Source organism: Mesoplodon densirostris, chromosome X (genome assembly GCF_025265405.1).
Source record: "Mesoplodon densirostris isolate mMesDen1 chromosome X, mMesDen1 primary haplotype, whole genome shotgun sequence".
In the NCBI taxonomy this organism is placed as follows: Eukaryota; Metazoa; Chordata; class Mammalia; order Artiodactyla; family Ziphiidae; genus Mesoplodon; species Mesoplodon densirostris.
Window position 1 is genome coordinate 46,152,646 of NC_082681.1, and position 14,224 is coordinate 46,166,869.

The 14,224-nt window shown below is 36.8% G+C and overlaps 1 protein-coding gene across 1 annotated transcript in view; it reads right to left on the reverse strand.

Moving 5' to 3' along the window:
- Positions 1 to 301: 301 nt before the first annotated feature.
- The window catches only part of IL1RAPL2 (interleukin 1 receptor accessory protein like 2), a 535,136-nt gene continuing 521,213 nt past the window's right edge, over positions 302 to 14,224 (reverse strand). The window contains exons 10-11 of the mRNA XM_060086424.1: positions 12,781 to 12,951; positions 302 to 999 (exon numbers count right to left, since the gene is read on the reverse strand). Coding sequence (XP_059942407.1) covers positions 302 to 999; positions 12,781 to 12,951 — 869 coding nt within the window. The remainder of the gene's footprint in view (positions 1,000 to 12,780; positions 12,952 to 14,224) is intronic.

Sequence of the window (14,224 nt, forward strand, 5' to 3'; positions counted from 1 at the left end):
AAACTTGCAGTCTAAGTGGTATCATAAAACCTACTCTATAGAATAGAATTTAATATTGTTTTCTTTTAAGGAAGAAATCAAAACTGTACATTGGAACAACGTACTATACTACAAAAGCAGGTCCTTCTATCCCCCCACTACTCTGGAAATGTAAACAAAAAAATTAGATACAAAAGTGATTTCTGTGCCTTTTTCTTTGAACACCTTTTCAGCACCTCAATGTTATTAGGTGTACTTTTTGCTTGGTGTAGCAGAAATTATTTATGCTCACATAGATGTTCAGAGGACTTCAGATTTTCCACTACCAAATATCACTGGTGAAGCTAAGCTCTTTGGATGATAAAGGTAGCAGGGAACTGTTCCTATGAAATTCCTGGGTATCTTTCAGGGCATTATTAAGGGGTAGCTGTCCATTGAGTAGTGTCAGAGGCAGGTTACAATAAGTGTGGTGGTTGCCTAAGGAAGGTACTGGCAAGGTGGTGGTTGGCATCTCGTGTTTATAACCTCTGCAACAGTGCCTCATTTGCATCGAATCTGAATGGTGGAAATCTGGGAGATCAGCTTGAGATGACACCAGAGAGGCCGAGGTACTGGTCATGGCAATAGATGGTATAGGCTGGAGTTCTCCAAAAAGTCCTTGTTCTGCAGAGTCCAGAACATGACACCGAGAAAGCATTTCTTTTTTCCTGATGGGCATTTCATATACTAAGTGCTTCCAAAACTTAGAATTTAATTTGCTGCTCTTGGGTCCCTTCCACTTGATCAAGGACAGAAGTTTGATGCTGCGCTTTAGTGATTCCACTTCCTGGCAATTCACCTTCCCCTTTAATTCTGTACATTCAATCAAAATCACTTTGATTTCTCCACTGACTAGCATGTTATGGAGTCTGCTTTCCAATTCGAAAACACTCCATCCTCGTCTGAGAATATAGTCTGGAGTTAGCACGATAATAAGTCTTCTGCTTTGCTCAACACATCTTGTGAGATCTTCAATGTAGGCTACAAATCACAGAAAGAGAGAAAGAGTAAAACAAAGACATTTCCAGTCTTTAAAGCATTAGGTTTGCACCCTGGTATAGCAAAGATCCAGTCTTTCACTAAGGTACATCACATTTTCTTTTCTTGTATTGCACACTCAGAAAGCTTGTTGCCTTAAAAATAAAAAAATTAAAAAAAGACTTCTAATACTTTTCTTTCCCCTCATCATTACTTACAGTGTTCTGTTAGCTATATAAACTCTGACTTCTTCAGAGCTTATGTGTAGTTCAGTTATTTTTATTTACTTAATCATTTAATTCAAGGCAGGCTTCCAGGCTAGTACTCTAAGTGAACAAGCAATCAGCAGGTGGATGAAAAGAGAAATGGAACCTTTTAATGAAGGTCACTGTATTTATGGGTTTGGTTTGCTTTCCCCCCCCCCGTTTCCAACCACTAAAAAAGTAGGGGGACTATGTATATATAATATATATATATATTATATATATAATATATATATATTATTTATATGTATATATAAATATATAAATACTTCAAAGATAATGTGATAGAGATGGTGGAAAATCTCTTCTACAATCCTAGCTTGTTTCTCAGAATACCTTCTGTTTTTTGCAACCTTACGTTCTCCATTTTGCCCTTCAAACCCGGAGATAGGGAAGTGGTGTGTGCGTGCCCATGAGTTTAATTTGAACCAGCTGCTCTTTGTTCAGAGGAGGAGTGAGGGGTGGAGCCGGAGGTGGGGGATGGTGTGGAATGAACAGTAAAGGGGGATGAGTCTATCAACTGAGAAGTCTTTGCTCTACTTTGTGGAACAATTCTGAAAGTGAGGTGAATAAGTTATGTCCTTTTCCTAGTAGAAAAACACTCAACGAACTCTAGATTTGTTTATCCCATGGAATAATCCTTTTGCAACCGTGCTTCCCAAAGTCTTATCCGCCAAGAAGGGAAACACACACATGTGTTAACAAATGGAGACTTGGACACAGGTGCTGCAACAGAGAGCTGTCTTTACTAAGCAGAGCACAAGGCCTTGTCTAATGTACAGTGCCCTCTAGCAGAAGCAGTGCTTACAGAAGCATAGCAACATTTGTCACTGCAAATCTGCCCAAGGTTACAGACTGCTTTCAAGGAGTCACGTCCAGTACACAGTGAAGGGCCACCAAACAGCCCAGTACAAGCCATTTGAAAAGAGAAACTTATTTTACAGATGCATATTTTACAGATGATCTCTCTTTTCCAGGGTTTTATTTCTACCATTTGGCAGCAAGAACACTTTCACAAGTGAAAAAGAGCAAATTTTCTATACACCCTACAGATAAACAAAAACCTTTTTGAGAGATACACAGAGAATTGCCCATTTAACAATTTGTTGTTAGTGCTGTTTTGGTTTTTACTTAATACATTTCAGGACTTTCTCATGCAGTAGTTACAGAGACTGTATCTGAGGGAATAAGGCAACTTCTAAGTGGGGAGGGAACCCATTAAAAATTGTATGCATTTTCTTTTAGAGATCATGTTTTCAAGGAAAAAAAATCAGCATTGAAATCTGCAAAAAATAAAAATGAAAACAAAAAACCAAACAAAAATATCACACAAGTAGCAATGGGGAAGTTATCACTCTGTAATTGTCATTTAGAGAACTGGTGAAACAGAATGGAAGGAAAGGTAGAAAGTTTCAATAGAGTGGAAAAATATTATCCCAATGTATCAACAGCTCTGACTCTTCATTTTCTTCCTTTCTTTCTGCTCCCAAAAAGAAAGAAGTTATGTGGGAAGCTTCATCATTAGAAGTTGGATCTGTAAGATACAGTAAAATAAACTATCATGCATCTTTCCCATTATTCTTTTCACCTTTCCTCCAAACAAAATGAAACAAAACCAAACCCCAAACTTATACATGGTATAAGTGCAAGAGTCCATGAAAACACAGTTTTACCAGGTTATGTATGAGTTAATTGTTATTTTTACAGAAGAATTCCTTACCAAATGATTTACCGAGGAATTATTCCAAGTAGCATTCTTCCCTCATTAATTGTAGCTTTACATTTAATTTTTAAAAGTTGATCTGTACAAACCTTGGCAGGAACACATTTGTCACAGAAACTATACCTCTATGAACAACACTGTTTCTATGTGTTGGGATGTAGTTTATTTTTAAAATATACTTTTAAAAACAAAAGGTATAGCTATACATATCTCTATCCACTTCAAGAAAATTACAACTCAAGTGTTCAGTCATAAGAGAAACTATACACATACACACTAATGAATTTGACTAAGATGTCATAGGCTTTGGCTTTATTATCCTCTTTCTCGATTGGGGAAGGGAACAGGGTACAACATTTTCCCGCATTAATATTGTTCTCCCCCTTCACCAGTCTATTACATTTGACAGCTAAGCAGAATGCAAAATTTAGGGATTGGGGGGCTTCTTAGAGATTCATTAAACAGAATTTTCACTTGCCCCCAGAAGGAATGCCTGTCAGGACGGATCCCACTACACTCAGCTGCACAGGGTGTGGGTGTTGAAGGGAACCTTGGAGAGAGGGAGTGGTCCCTGTCTCCTGCATACTACACTGGCTGTGCTTATCCTGGCAAAGCCTAGTGGAGAGTTGAGGCAACCATCCAGATAATTCCGGCTGAAAACCTGCTCTGGAAGAAAAAAAGGTCTGAATTATCCTGGTTTGCCCTATATATACATTAATCATATGCACTGGAGTCAGTCAGTCAGTACATCTAAATTTTCCCTGGGTAGACACAGCCCAAGTGTCCCAAAGAAAACATGAGCCATTTTCTTGGGTCCTGAATTTCGTGTTCCATTTCACTTGGTGAAAAACCAAGTGGAAGTTTTCAGATGTGAAGCCCACATTTCACTTCTTGGGATGGTGATCAGTGGCTGGGCAGCAACCTCAATGTTTGAAAGCAGCTGGGGAGGTGCCGCTAAGAGCTGCCTGGCTCTCAGGAAAAGAAGGAGAGACTGTGCCCTAGCTTCCATATTCTGGCTTGTTCTCTCTGTTTTTCTGTTTTTTTTCTTATTCTCACCCCCTTTCCTCCTCTTTCTTTCTCCATTTATTTTTTTTCTTTTCCTGTGCTGTCTCTCTTGTCCTTTCACCTCCCTCTTTGCTTTCTTTCTCACTTTTTTCTCCCTTCCCCTGTTTTACTCTCCCTTCTTCTTTTGCCTATCTCCCTTTGCCCCCTTTCTCCCTCCCTTCCTAAATCTTTTTCTTTCTGTCTCTTTACCTTTGGGAAAAAACAAGGACCTAGACATCATGAAAAGTATAAATAAATTAGCAAGGGACTCAACAGGTAGAGTTAATATGTTTTACTTGCTAATCTTTAGCCAGGCAGTCGTTGCTGGCTCCTACACAGCAAGTGTCCAAAATAATTTTCCCCTTACCCTGGGGTTGCATGTCTGTATCCAATGACTGTGAATTGGAGCCTGATCCATTAGGACCATGTCCTGTTTTTGTATGGCCTGTGAGCTAAGAATGATTTTTTAGAATATTTTTAAAGGGTTGTAAAAGAAATAAAGAATATGATGCAACAGAGACCATATATAACCTACAAAGCCTAAAATATTTATTCTCTGGACCTTTACAGAGAAAGGTTGCCACCCCTGAATTAGAGACCAATCAGGATGTTTAGGTTTGGAAAAGTTCCAAATAAACTAAGCAGAAACAGGCATCAAGTTAAGGCATTGCTGGTCCATAGCTAGTGTAGTCCATGACAGGCAGTGGTGTTTGTCATGGTAGGGCTGTGGTTTTGTGGGAGACATGTTAGAAAACTTCAGAAACCGTTTTAAAAGGTTTCTTACCACGAAGAGATAATAAAGAAATGTTTTTCAAAAAAAAAAAAAAATCCCTAAATCCACAGCACATAAGAATGCTCGCTAAATCTTGCCCTGACTTGTTCAGGCAAATTTAGCAACTGAGTAGCAGGAATCCCTTAAAAGACTCTTTTTCTCTACATAAAAATATAAAGTATCCCTTAAATGAAAGGTCATTATTTCTTTGCAGCTTTTGGTTTGAAGTAACTTACAATGACAGAAAAAACTAAAGAGGGTTTTGTCTGACAGCATTCTGCTTCTCTAAACAAGGCTATGAAACCACACTAGATTATCAGCCATGAAACAAAGCTATTACACTTAACCTATTTGTGATCGTCACAATTTTGTTAAAAAAAAAACCAAAAAATGGACAATTGTATAAACCAAAATTCCAGTGTATTTAGAAAAATAGAATTCAGTCTACAAAAGTGACTTGAAAACAGGACACATTAACAAAGCAAAATGTAAACTGAAGGAAGAAATAAAAGGACAAAATAGAAGCAGAAAGAATATAATGGCAGCCCCAAGAAATTGCTTCTAATGGGGTGTATATTCTTTCCCAAAAGAACTCAGTACTCTTAAATGTCAGGCTTTGAATCTACTGCAGATGTAGGCAGAAGGACAAGGGGAAAACACTCTCATTCATGAATTTCTATGTGGTCTTGCTACTGCCTACTAACCATCTGATTTATCAAACTAATCAATTAGCTACTTATAAATTATCTTTGTGTTGACACTTCCACTTATGTCAGGATCATTATTAGGGGCAGATAGAATATTAAAAATTAAAAGACAAATACTTAGTTTGTAGACAAAAGCATAATTTATTACTTTGCCAGGTTCAAATAATAGAATCTTGGTAGGCTTATATTCACAGCTACATACAACCAACATCAGTTAAACAGACAAATCATTAGGGTGAGATAAGATGCATCAAAACTGATAATACCCCACCAATTTTAGTGAATATTAGTTAATTGATAGCTATCAATGGTGATATTTATTAAACCTATGGGTTAATATATCAATACTTAAAATCAAGACAATTTCTGACAGTGATTGAGCAACTCCTATGACCGGTGAGGAAAACCCAGCAAAAATAATACAGGTTTCACATGTATCAAAAAAAGTGTATTACACAGCACTAAATATTTGGTAAAAAATTATTAGACCTCTGGTATAAATAGAGGCATACAGTGAGGTACTTTATAATGTAGTCTTACTGAAAATACTACCTGCATTTAAAATAATGATATTTAATACTAACTTATTGAAAGAGATACAGGTTGACAACCTCACTCTTTGTCTTGGCCAACGTTGCTAAAGCTTTTGGGTCTTGCTTCTGTCTCTGGCAGATGTAAGAATCTGTGTTGTCTGCCACAGAGATTGAGGGTACAAAATTTCTTATTTAGCCAGGTGTGTGTGAGGGGAGTAGGGGGCTTTCTAAACAGTGTGTGATATTACTTGCCCTACAAAAACCTTCCCTGGCCCCTCCTCCAAGTCCTTGGCTTGATAATTCATAGTTCACTGGGCTAAATTTTTTTGCAGGATTTTTGTTTTCTATTGACTAGTGTAAGTGTTCTAACTGATTCTGATTAAAAAGTTGATCAAGAGTTAACATGGATTTGTTGAGTCCTTGTGAGTGCAGGGAACCACAATCTATTTACAGTTTTGACTTTGGAGGCTGTATTTCTGGTAATGAATCCTTTACTTTTGCTATAGCATTTCACCAGTGGATGGACAGAGAAGCATGACGGTGGGCAGAATTTACTCTGGAATGTTGTCCACATCTCTAAATTCTTTCTCTTCCCTCTTTACCTCTCCACTGAGAATAGAGTTAAGTAATAGAACACATTCAGAGAATACGAAAAGAAAGAAAATGTGGAGAGTAGCAAACAAAGAGAGTCTGCAAAATGTCCTTCCCCTCCTCTTTTCCCCCTTACACTCATGTCCTAAAAATTTGTAGATATAACTAATTCTAATCAGTGCAATCTTGATAAATATGGAACAAGACAACTTGCTCCTTATATAATCTTTTCTGTGGTTCCTTTGGTACTTAAGACAATTTTATCCTGGTCTTCTACTCTTTTTTTTAAGGTGTCTGTTCTTTGTGCTATCCAAAAAGTAGATTTCCTGATTGAAATTCTACACAATGGATTCTTCCTTTACCTCAAACTTTGAAGAGAAACCTCAGTCCATTGACTGCAGTATTTTGCTGGGCATACTGGATACAGGTCCCTCTCTCTTGACTCTAACATGAAGGGTATGGTGGGCATACCTAATTTTATTCCATGTGAGTAAATTGTACACAATGTGTTAAAGTTCCATGACTGTGCATGTCACCCCTGCCTCACACTTTTTAGGTCACAGACGTCAGATTGCCTGGAAAAGGAATTTATTACTCCCCAAGGACAATTTCCTTGAATGGTATCCAATATGTCCAACTATTAGAGGAACTATTGGCAATGAGTAGCTACAGATCCATGTACAAAAATGTTTTTTGCATGCCTCACTTCAGAAGTGACTAGGGATCATGTGACACCAGATGTATTCTCTAGCCATTTGTCATTTCAATGTCAGCACAATCACATGGCCATTAAAGAACTGAAGATTAGAACAGTGAGGAAGGTCTAGCAAATGCAAGAATGTAATCAGACATTATAATTTTTCCCTTAAATTACTGAAAGAGTCCTAGGATTCTTAAGTGAGAGAAACTCATAGAAATTTGAGCATGAAAACAAATGGAAAGACAATTTGATATTTGAGGCCAAATTCATAAATATAATTTCAGTAGACATGGCTGATCAGCCATACACACGATAATACTTTTCGCTCACTAGTGTCTTTCTCTGGTGCAATAATGCAGGAAGAACTCACACAGAGATCCCCATAGTCTTCCTATGATTAAAAGAGGAAACTGAGCTAAAAGACTTTGAAAGATTTTTTTCTCTTTAATGTGCACTTCATCATCTATAGATTTTTCTAAAACTTCAGCCAGAATTAGCTCAATTTATAATTGTTAATCAGTATTGCACATGCACTTTTAAGCACCTTGCTTGCTTTCTCCTAAGGGCAAACAAAAGCTGTAGGATTGGGTTGTTTCTACTTTTAGTCTTGGAGTACTATTCTCTCCATCTGACCAGTTGATTAACTTTTATATTTTTATGCTTTTAAATCTCTGCAGAAACACTGAGATAAGATGGGCTCAAAAGCCTAAATGGTACTCATCCAAAAATGTCCCCAATCTCAGGATCTCAACTGCACAGCTGGGTTCTGTTGGTCACATGTCAGCTTCAGAGCACATCTGTTCATTCCTAAAGGATCCACTAGGCCCTATGAACACAATGTGCTCTGTGTAGAGTACTTTACACCACAAAACCCAGCAGCTGCATGGGTGAGAAAATCTCTACTTCTCAAGTTTGTGTCTCTAGGCAGTTTGAGTAGGGTGTTTTCTCTCTGGCTTTCTTTTGGTTGCCTGTCACTCCTGACATTCAGATGCCTGTTGGCAACAAAGTTGCATTTGCTATTCTACTACAGATGTTTCTAGCCTGGGAAGAGACAGACCAAACTCTTATTGGAAAGTAGAAATTCTTGCCACATTCAGGCACCAAACCTGAGAAAACATAAGGAAGATCCTGGCCACAGGCTCAAGAATGGAAAGGTAGGTCACTGCCAGGAAAAAAATGTCCAGATCTGAAGACTTTTAGTTTTAGCATTTAAGAAAAATGTTTGTGTCAAATCTTCCCACCTGTGCTGTTCCATGATGGTCAAAGTACACTTCTCTAGTAGGGCATGCGAGAAGGGTACAGTTACCTATACCTCACCTTGGAAAGTGACATCTTTATATTGAAGCTTTCTGTGAACTCATGGTCATGAGTGCATTGGTGTCGGGGGAGGGAGAAGGGTGGGGGAGACCCATTCATGTACTTCTGAAACTGTATACATTAGAAATATTTGTGTGTTGATGAGGTTGAGTTGGAATACCACGAGAGTTGTACAAAAGAAACTAAAGATACATCAAAAGTGAAGGCATTAAACATGAATGGGTTTATGTCATAGACCTCATTAGTTTGATTCATAGAAAATTATTGTTGTAGGTCAAGAATGATATTATGAAGTCTGCTTTTACAATTCTCAAAGGCCTCATTGCTAGTTTTTAGAGGAAGGAGCAGTCTTGGGTCAACATGTTTTAAATGAGATGTGAGGGACAAACATAGCTTATAATATTGTAACTACTTCCCCCGCCCCCGCAAGAATGTGTCTATATTTATATAGCATAACCTGTTAAATCTGTACCAATGGCTGCAACTACAGACCACAGAAGCTTCTTTAATAACACACATACACCAAGTCCAAAATGTTCTACTCTGTCATTCATGTGTAAATCAAGTATATTATTCATATACTTCATCGACTTCCTGAATGCGTGCTAAAAATGCCAAGGAAAAACTCGTTAATCGTGACATGGTGACTGCTCAGCCAGCTCTGAAATGTTGATGGAAAAGAAAAATGGTCAAAGGGCCTTTTTAAGAACCTCTGCAGGTTACACTTGCAAATCGGAATTCAGAGAACATGAATTTCCTCGTTCAGGAAGGAAGGATTAAAATCAAACACCCTCCAGTGGTTGCATCTAAAAACTGCATAGTTGTCCCAAATGGCTTAGTTGTAAAAGGAGTCTTCCTGTGTACCACTGAGTACCCAGGATCCAAGTTCCTCCTCAGTCTAATTGTTGTACAATCTCAAAAATACTAAAATGATCTTCTATGGACTATAAAAATCTCTCTTCACCCTAACATCATCATCTTGGGTATTCTTATGTTGAGTTCTTTAAATGCCAGTGTATACGAGGTGACAACCTTCTATTATCTCTTATGTAGCGTGTTACAGTCCTCAACTAAAATCTTGTAGTTTTGTGCCAGGAAATATGGCTTGTGTAAGCCTCATACCCCATGGTCAAGTAGGACATTCAGACCTGTCTGTGATACACCAAAACAACTAATCGATTTCAATCAATTTAGCCAATCAACTAGCTGACTCAATGAGGTGTAAAATAGTCTACCACCTCTTTGGCTAAATTGACACAGCAGGTTGATTCAATTGACCTGTCATCATCAAAACAGACTATCTGAGAGAACTAAGAGAACACAGTTTGGGGGTGCATCTCTCTCGCTCTCATGCTCTCTGGGTCTCACTCTCATCCATGCACAATAACTGCTTCTTTATATAATAAGCAAGTGTCATCTACTGAGTCTCAGGTAAAGTGGCTCGCCTGTGTTCCATGTTGTCCCTATTTCCTTTTCTCATGTGCACAATGTTGAAGCATTGTTTTCCAGGTCAGAAGAAAGATAATCAAATTTGATGTGTTCGGACATGAAGGGTGACATTTTTAAGTCACTTAGTGGTGTTGATAAAGACTGTCTATTGTGGTGCCAACAATTTTGTAATGCAATAAGGCAGAAATTGAATCCATATTGAATCCTACTGAAGGTGACTTGACATAGAGTATAAATTCCACTTTGGTAATGATATTACTTTAATACAATTTAGTACACTATCACTCTAAAAATCAATGTTGCAGAATTTTGATAGTTAACAAGATGCTCTTGGCAAAAATGCAAAAAATACATAGGAATCTAAGGAATTAAACCAAAAAATAGTAAAGGGATATTTTTGATATTTCATTAATGATTGATCAACCTCTTGTAGATATTCTTTCTAATATCTGAAAAAAATAAAAGTAGTATACACATTAGGACTGAAACTATTCCTATTAATTACATTTTTTCTTTCAGCAGAAAGCTCCTTTTTTAGATTTCACATTCACTTTGTTAAAAAAAATGCCTTTCAGATACTGTCATGCAAAAATTAACATTTTAACTTATTTCATCCTTATTATTTCCTCTTGTCTTAAACCGATACTATTAAAACAAAACCAACAGGCATCTATGAAGCATCTACTGAGTTCAGGTATTTTGGTAGATGATAACAGGGGTATGAAGATGAATGAGAGACAGTCCTTGCTCTCATGGAGCTTATAGTTTTGCTGAGAAGATAAGACAAATAGCTGGAACACTACATTAAAAAAGAAAATATACAAAATATCACAGGAGTAAGGAGTACAAAATTTATAGTCAAACAAGTGATTATACACTACATACTCTAAGGCTAGAGAAATTATTATGGACTTTTCACAGAGGCAGTGTTATGGAGAGTATAAATAGGATTTGTAAAGGTGTAGAAGACTAACATGAACAAAAGTGTTGCACCAGACTCTAGCAGTGTTTAGCTAAGGGTTAATGGATTTTATCCTATAAGAAATGGTGAAGAATTTAAGGTTGTTGAATAGGGGAGAGACATGATCAAGGAGGTATACGTATTAGTGGGACTAGATGCGTAAGAAGAAAAATAGGGAAGGCAGAGAGTAATCAACATTCAGGAATGAGGTGATTAGGGCCTATACTAGAATGGTGAAAGTGGTAGTGGAAAAGATGCAATGGACACTGGATTTGGGAGAGAGATACAAAAGAATAAAAAATGACTCTGAGTTATTTGCATGTTCCTTGGGGCTCGATCAATGTAGAAGTGGTATTTAAAGCATGAAAATAAAGGAAATTACAGAAAGAAAAGAGGAGAGGACCATGGGAAGAAATTTGGGGAAATATTACATTTGTAGAAAGTAATGTACCAGAAAATATTGTCTGGTTTCTTTCTATGCATGTGTAAGTGTGCATACTCATGTGCAAACCCAAACATATACAGAAACATGCACGCTGAAAAAAGAGATGAACAACAAAAACTCAGTTGTTTCAATTTGTTTCCTGTCAGTTTAGTGACCATGGTGGACTTCTGATAATCTGAATCAAGGTTATTGAGGAATAAATAGCGTGATCTAGAGGAGTGAGAACCAGAATCAAACAGATATAGGTTCTTATTCCATCTCTACCATTTGCCAGCTGACTGGTCTTGGAGTTCTTTTAGGCCTTATTTCCTCATCTGTAAGATGAAGATAACAGTACCTGCTCTTTCTCCACATAGGGTTATTGTAAAGATGAAATGAAATAATGTATGTGAAAATATTCTATATAATGTGAAGTACTAAATATATAAGCTTTTAAATTTTGTTAGCCCATGTGTATAAATTACCATATTCTGATTTGTGGTCACAGCTTAATCTCCCCCTCTCAAGGATATTAATATAGACATGCAAATGAATTCCAGCACTTTTATGTTCCCTCAATGGCATTTCAAGCTCTTCGAGGGCAGGGACCATATCTTTTCTGTATTTACCTCACACTTTACTGTGTACAGTACTCTGAACAGAAACAGGAAAAAAGTATATATTTTTACTTGAACCTGAATTTATTCTGTAAGCTCAAATATAGCTTTCAATATGTAGCATAATTTAAAAGTAGCACTCAAGCCTACACAGTCTAGAACTTCTTAAAAAGAATTTAAATACACAGTAAAGGTGCCATACGCCATGACCTCACTTTCATTTTTAAGTGGATTTTCTGCTGCAAATCTGGAAATGAGTATTAAAGCATAAATTCAGAGTTATTAGTAAAAATGATTGTAGGTATAAGTAGAAGCACAATGGCAGAAGACCAGATTTGGAACTGAAATGCATTGAAAATCTGAAATGCAAAAAATCTGAAATGCAAAAAATATCTGACTTATACACATTTTTTTAACCATCATCATTTTCTCAGAACACTAGGCAATATAATAAAGCATACCATTAAAGCACAATTTAAAAACCATACCTAAAATATAAATGAGAGTGCCTTTTAAAAAATTTTGGATGCTAGAAAGTCAGAACACAGGTATTGGGGAAAAATTTGAATTTAATAAAATGTCCTGTAAGAAAAACTATCTAAATACTTGGCTCTGACATTTGAAGTCTCCACATAACTTAAGTGAAGCCAAACTCTTAAAATACAAAAATTGAAAGTACTTACTTCCACTTGGAATTAGGTCCCTTTCTGGGATGAAGAGTTTATATCCATAGTGTTTTTCTAGCACATCTGGCAGTATTTCAAGAGCAAACTGCTCTTCTTCAGGGTTGTCACATTCCAAAGTATCTTGGTCCACTTTTGTGTAAGAGAGATAGGCATCATATTCCTTGTTGTCTTAGAAACAAAGAAAAACAAAAGGGTTGTATGTATCATTAGGTTCTCTTTATGTACTAAATGTCTATAATCATTAACAGGCTGGAATAAGCACTATAATTAGTGACTGTCATTAATAACCGGAAAAAATAAGACACATGCAATGCTATAAGAAGTCTAGTACATTTCAACATAACTTAGTTATAGTCATAGGATATGAACTGAAACTGTTATGCAGTGAGCAACATATAGTCAGGACAGAATAAAAGAGAACTATTATTTGTGACTTTTGGTGTGAATGATCAGCTCAGTGTGTTTGAATGCAGGACTAAATAGACTCATGGATTTGAACTCTTTCTGTGCCAGTTGGCTTGGCTCTGTTACTTGGTCACAGACTATACCTTGTTTGCACAAATATGTGTAAGAGATCCAAGAGGGGCTGGGCCCTAGAGTGTGGAAGATCGAAATAATCCAGCCTCACTCCTGGAGACACTACTTGTAGCACATGCCATACTTCCAGTTGGTTAGTGTCGTCATCCTCATATACAAAATGCAGTTCATTACCAAATATTAGAGACAGCAGCTGGGTTTTATACAAGTGCATTGCCTGTTATTCTTGTTCAATCCATGGCCAACTAATTTGACACAAGCTACCAAAAGAAGCCTTTGTTTCAGAATATACATCCTTCCAATATTGCCAAATTAGGTTTTCCCTTCACACATTTAGTCAGAGGGTTAACTGTACTTTGAGAATGTATTTTTTATTCCTTTGCTATATTGGCTCAGAGCCAGTCTCCCCAAAGAGAAAATTGTCTGTCTGTCTGTCTGTCTCTCTCTCTCTCTCTCTCTCTCTATATATATATATATATGCAGTTTTTTCTCAAAGTATTAGTCCCCGCTGGTTTTAGAAGGAACACATTGGAAAAGTTATAGTGGTTTTCAAAATTCCCTTATTTATAGAAAAAAATTTAAAAGTTAATGTAGTGAACCTAGACTCATATGGAACTATTAGTATTTATTAAACTTAGTTACTTGCAAATAATAATTTTAAAAGACCAGCAAACATTTCAGGATTTGTTTCTAAAACACAGAAATATTTTCCATTAAAACAAACTTGATTAGAATATAGCTAAAACTTGACCAAAAGTTAATTTACAGTATGAAGCAGTCACTCACTTCCCTATACCACTAAAATTTGGTTCTACCTGCTGAAAGAGGAATATGTGATAGGCATATAAAGAGATATAAATACCCTATGGTAGGAGTACTCAGGACCCCATGACTATCTAGTGAT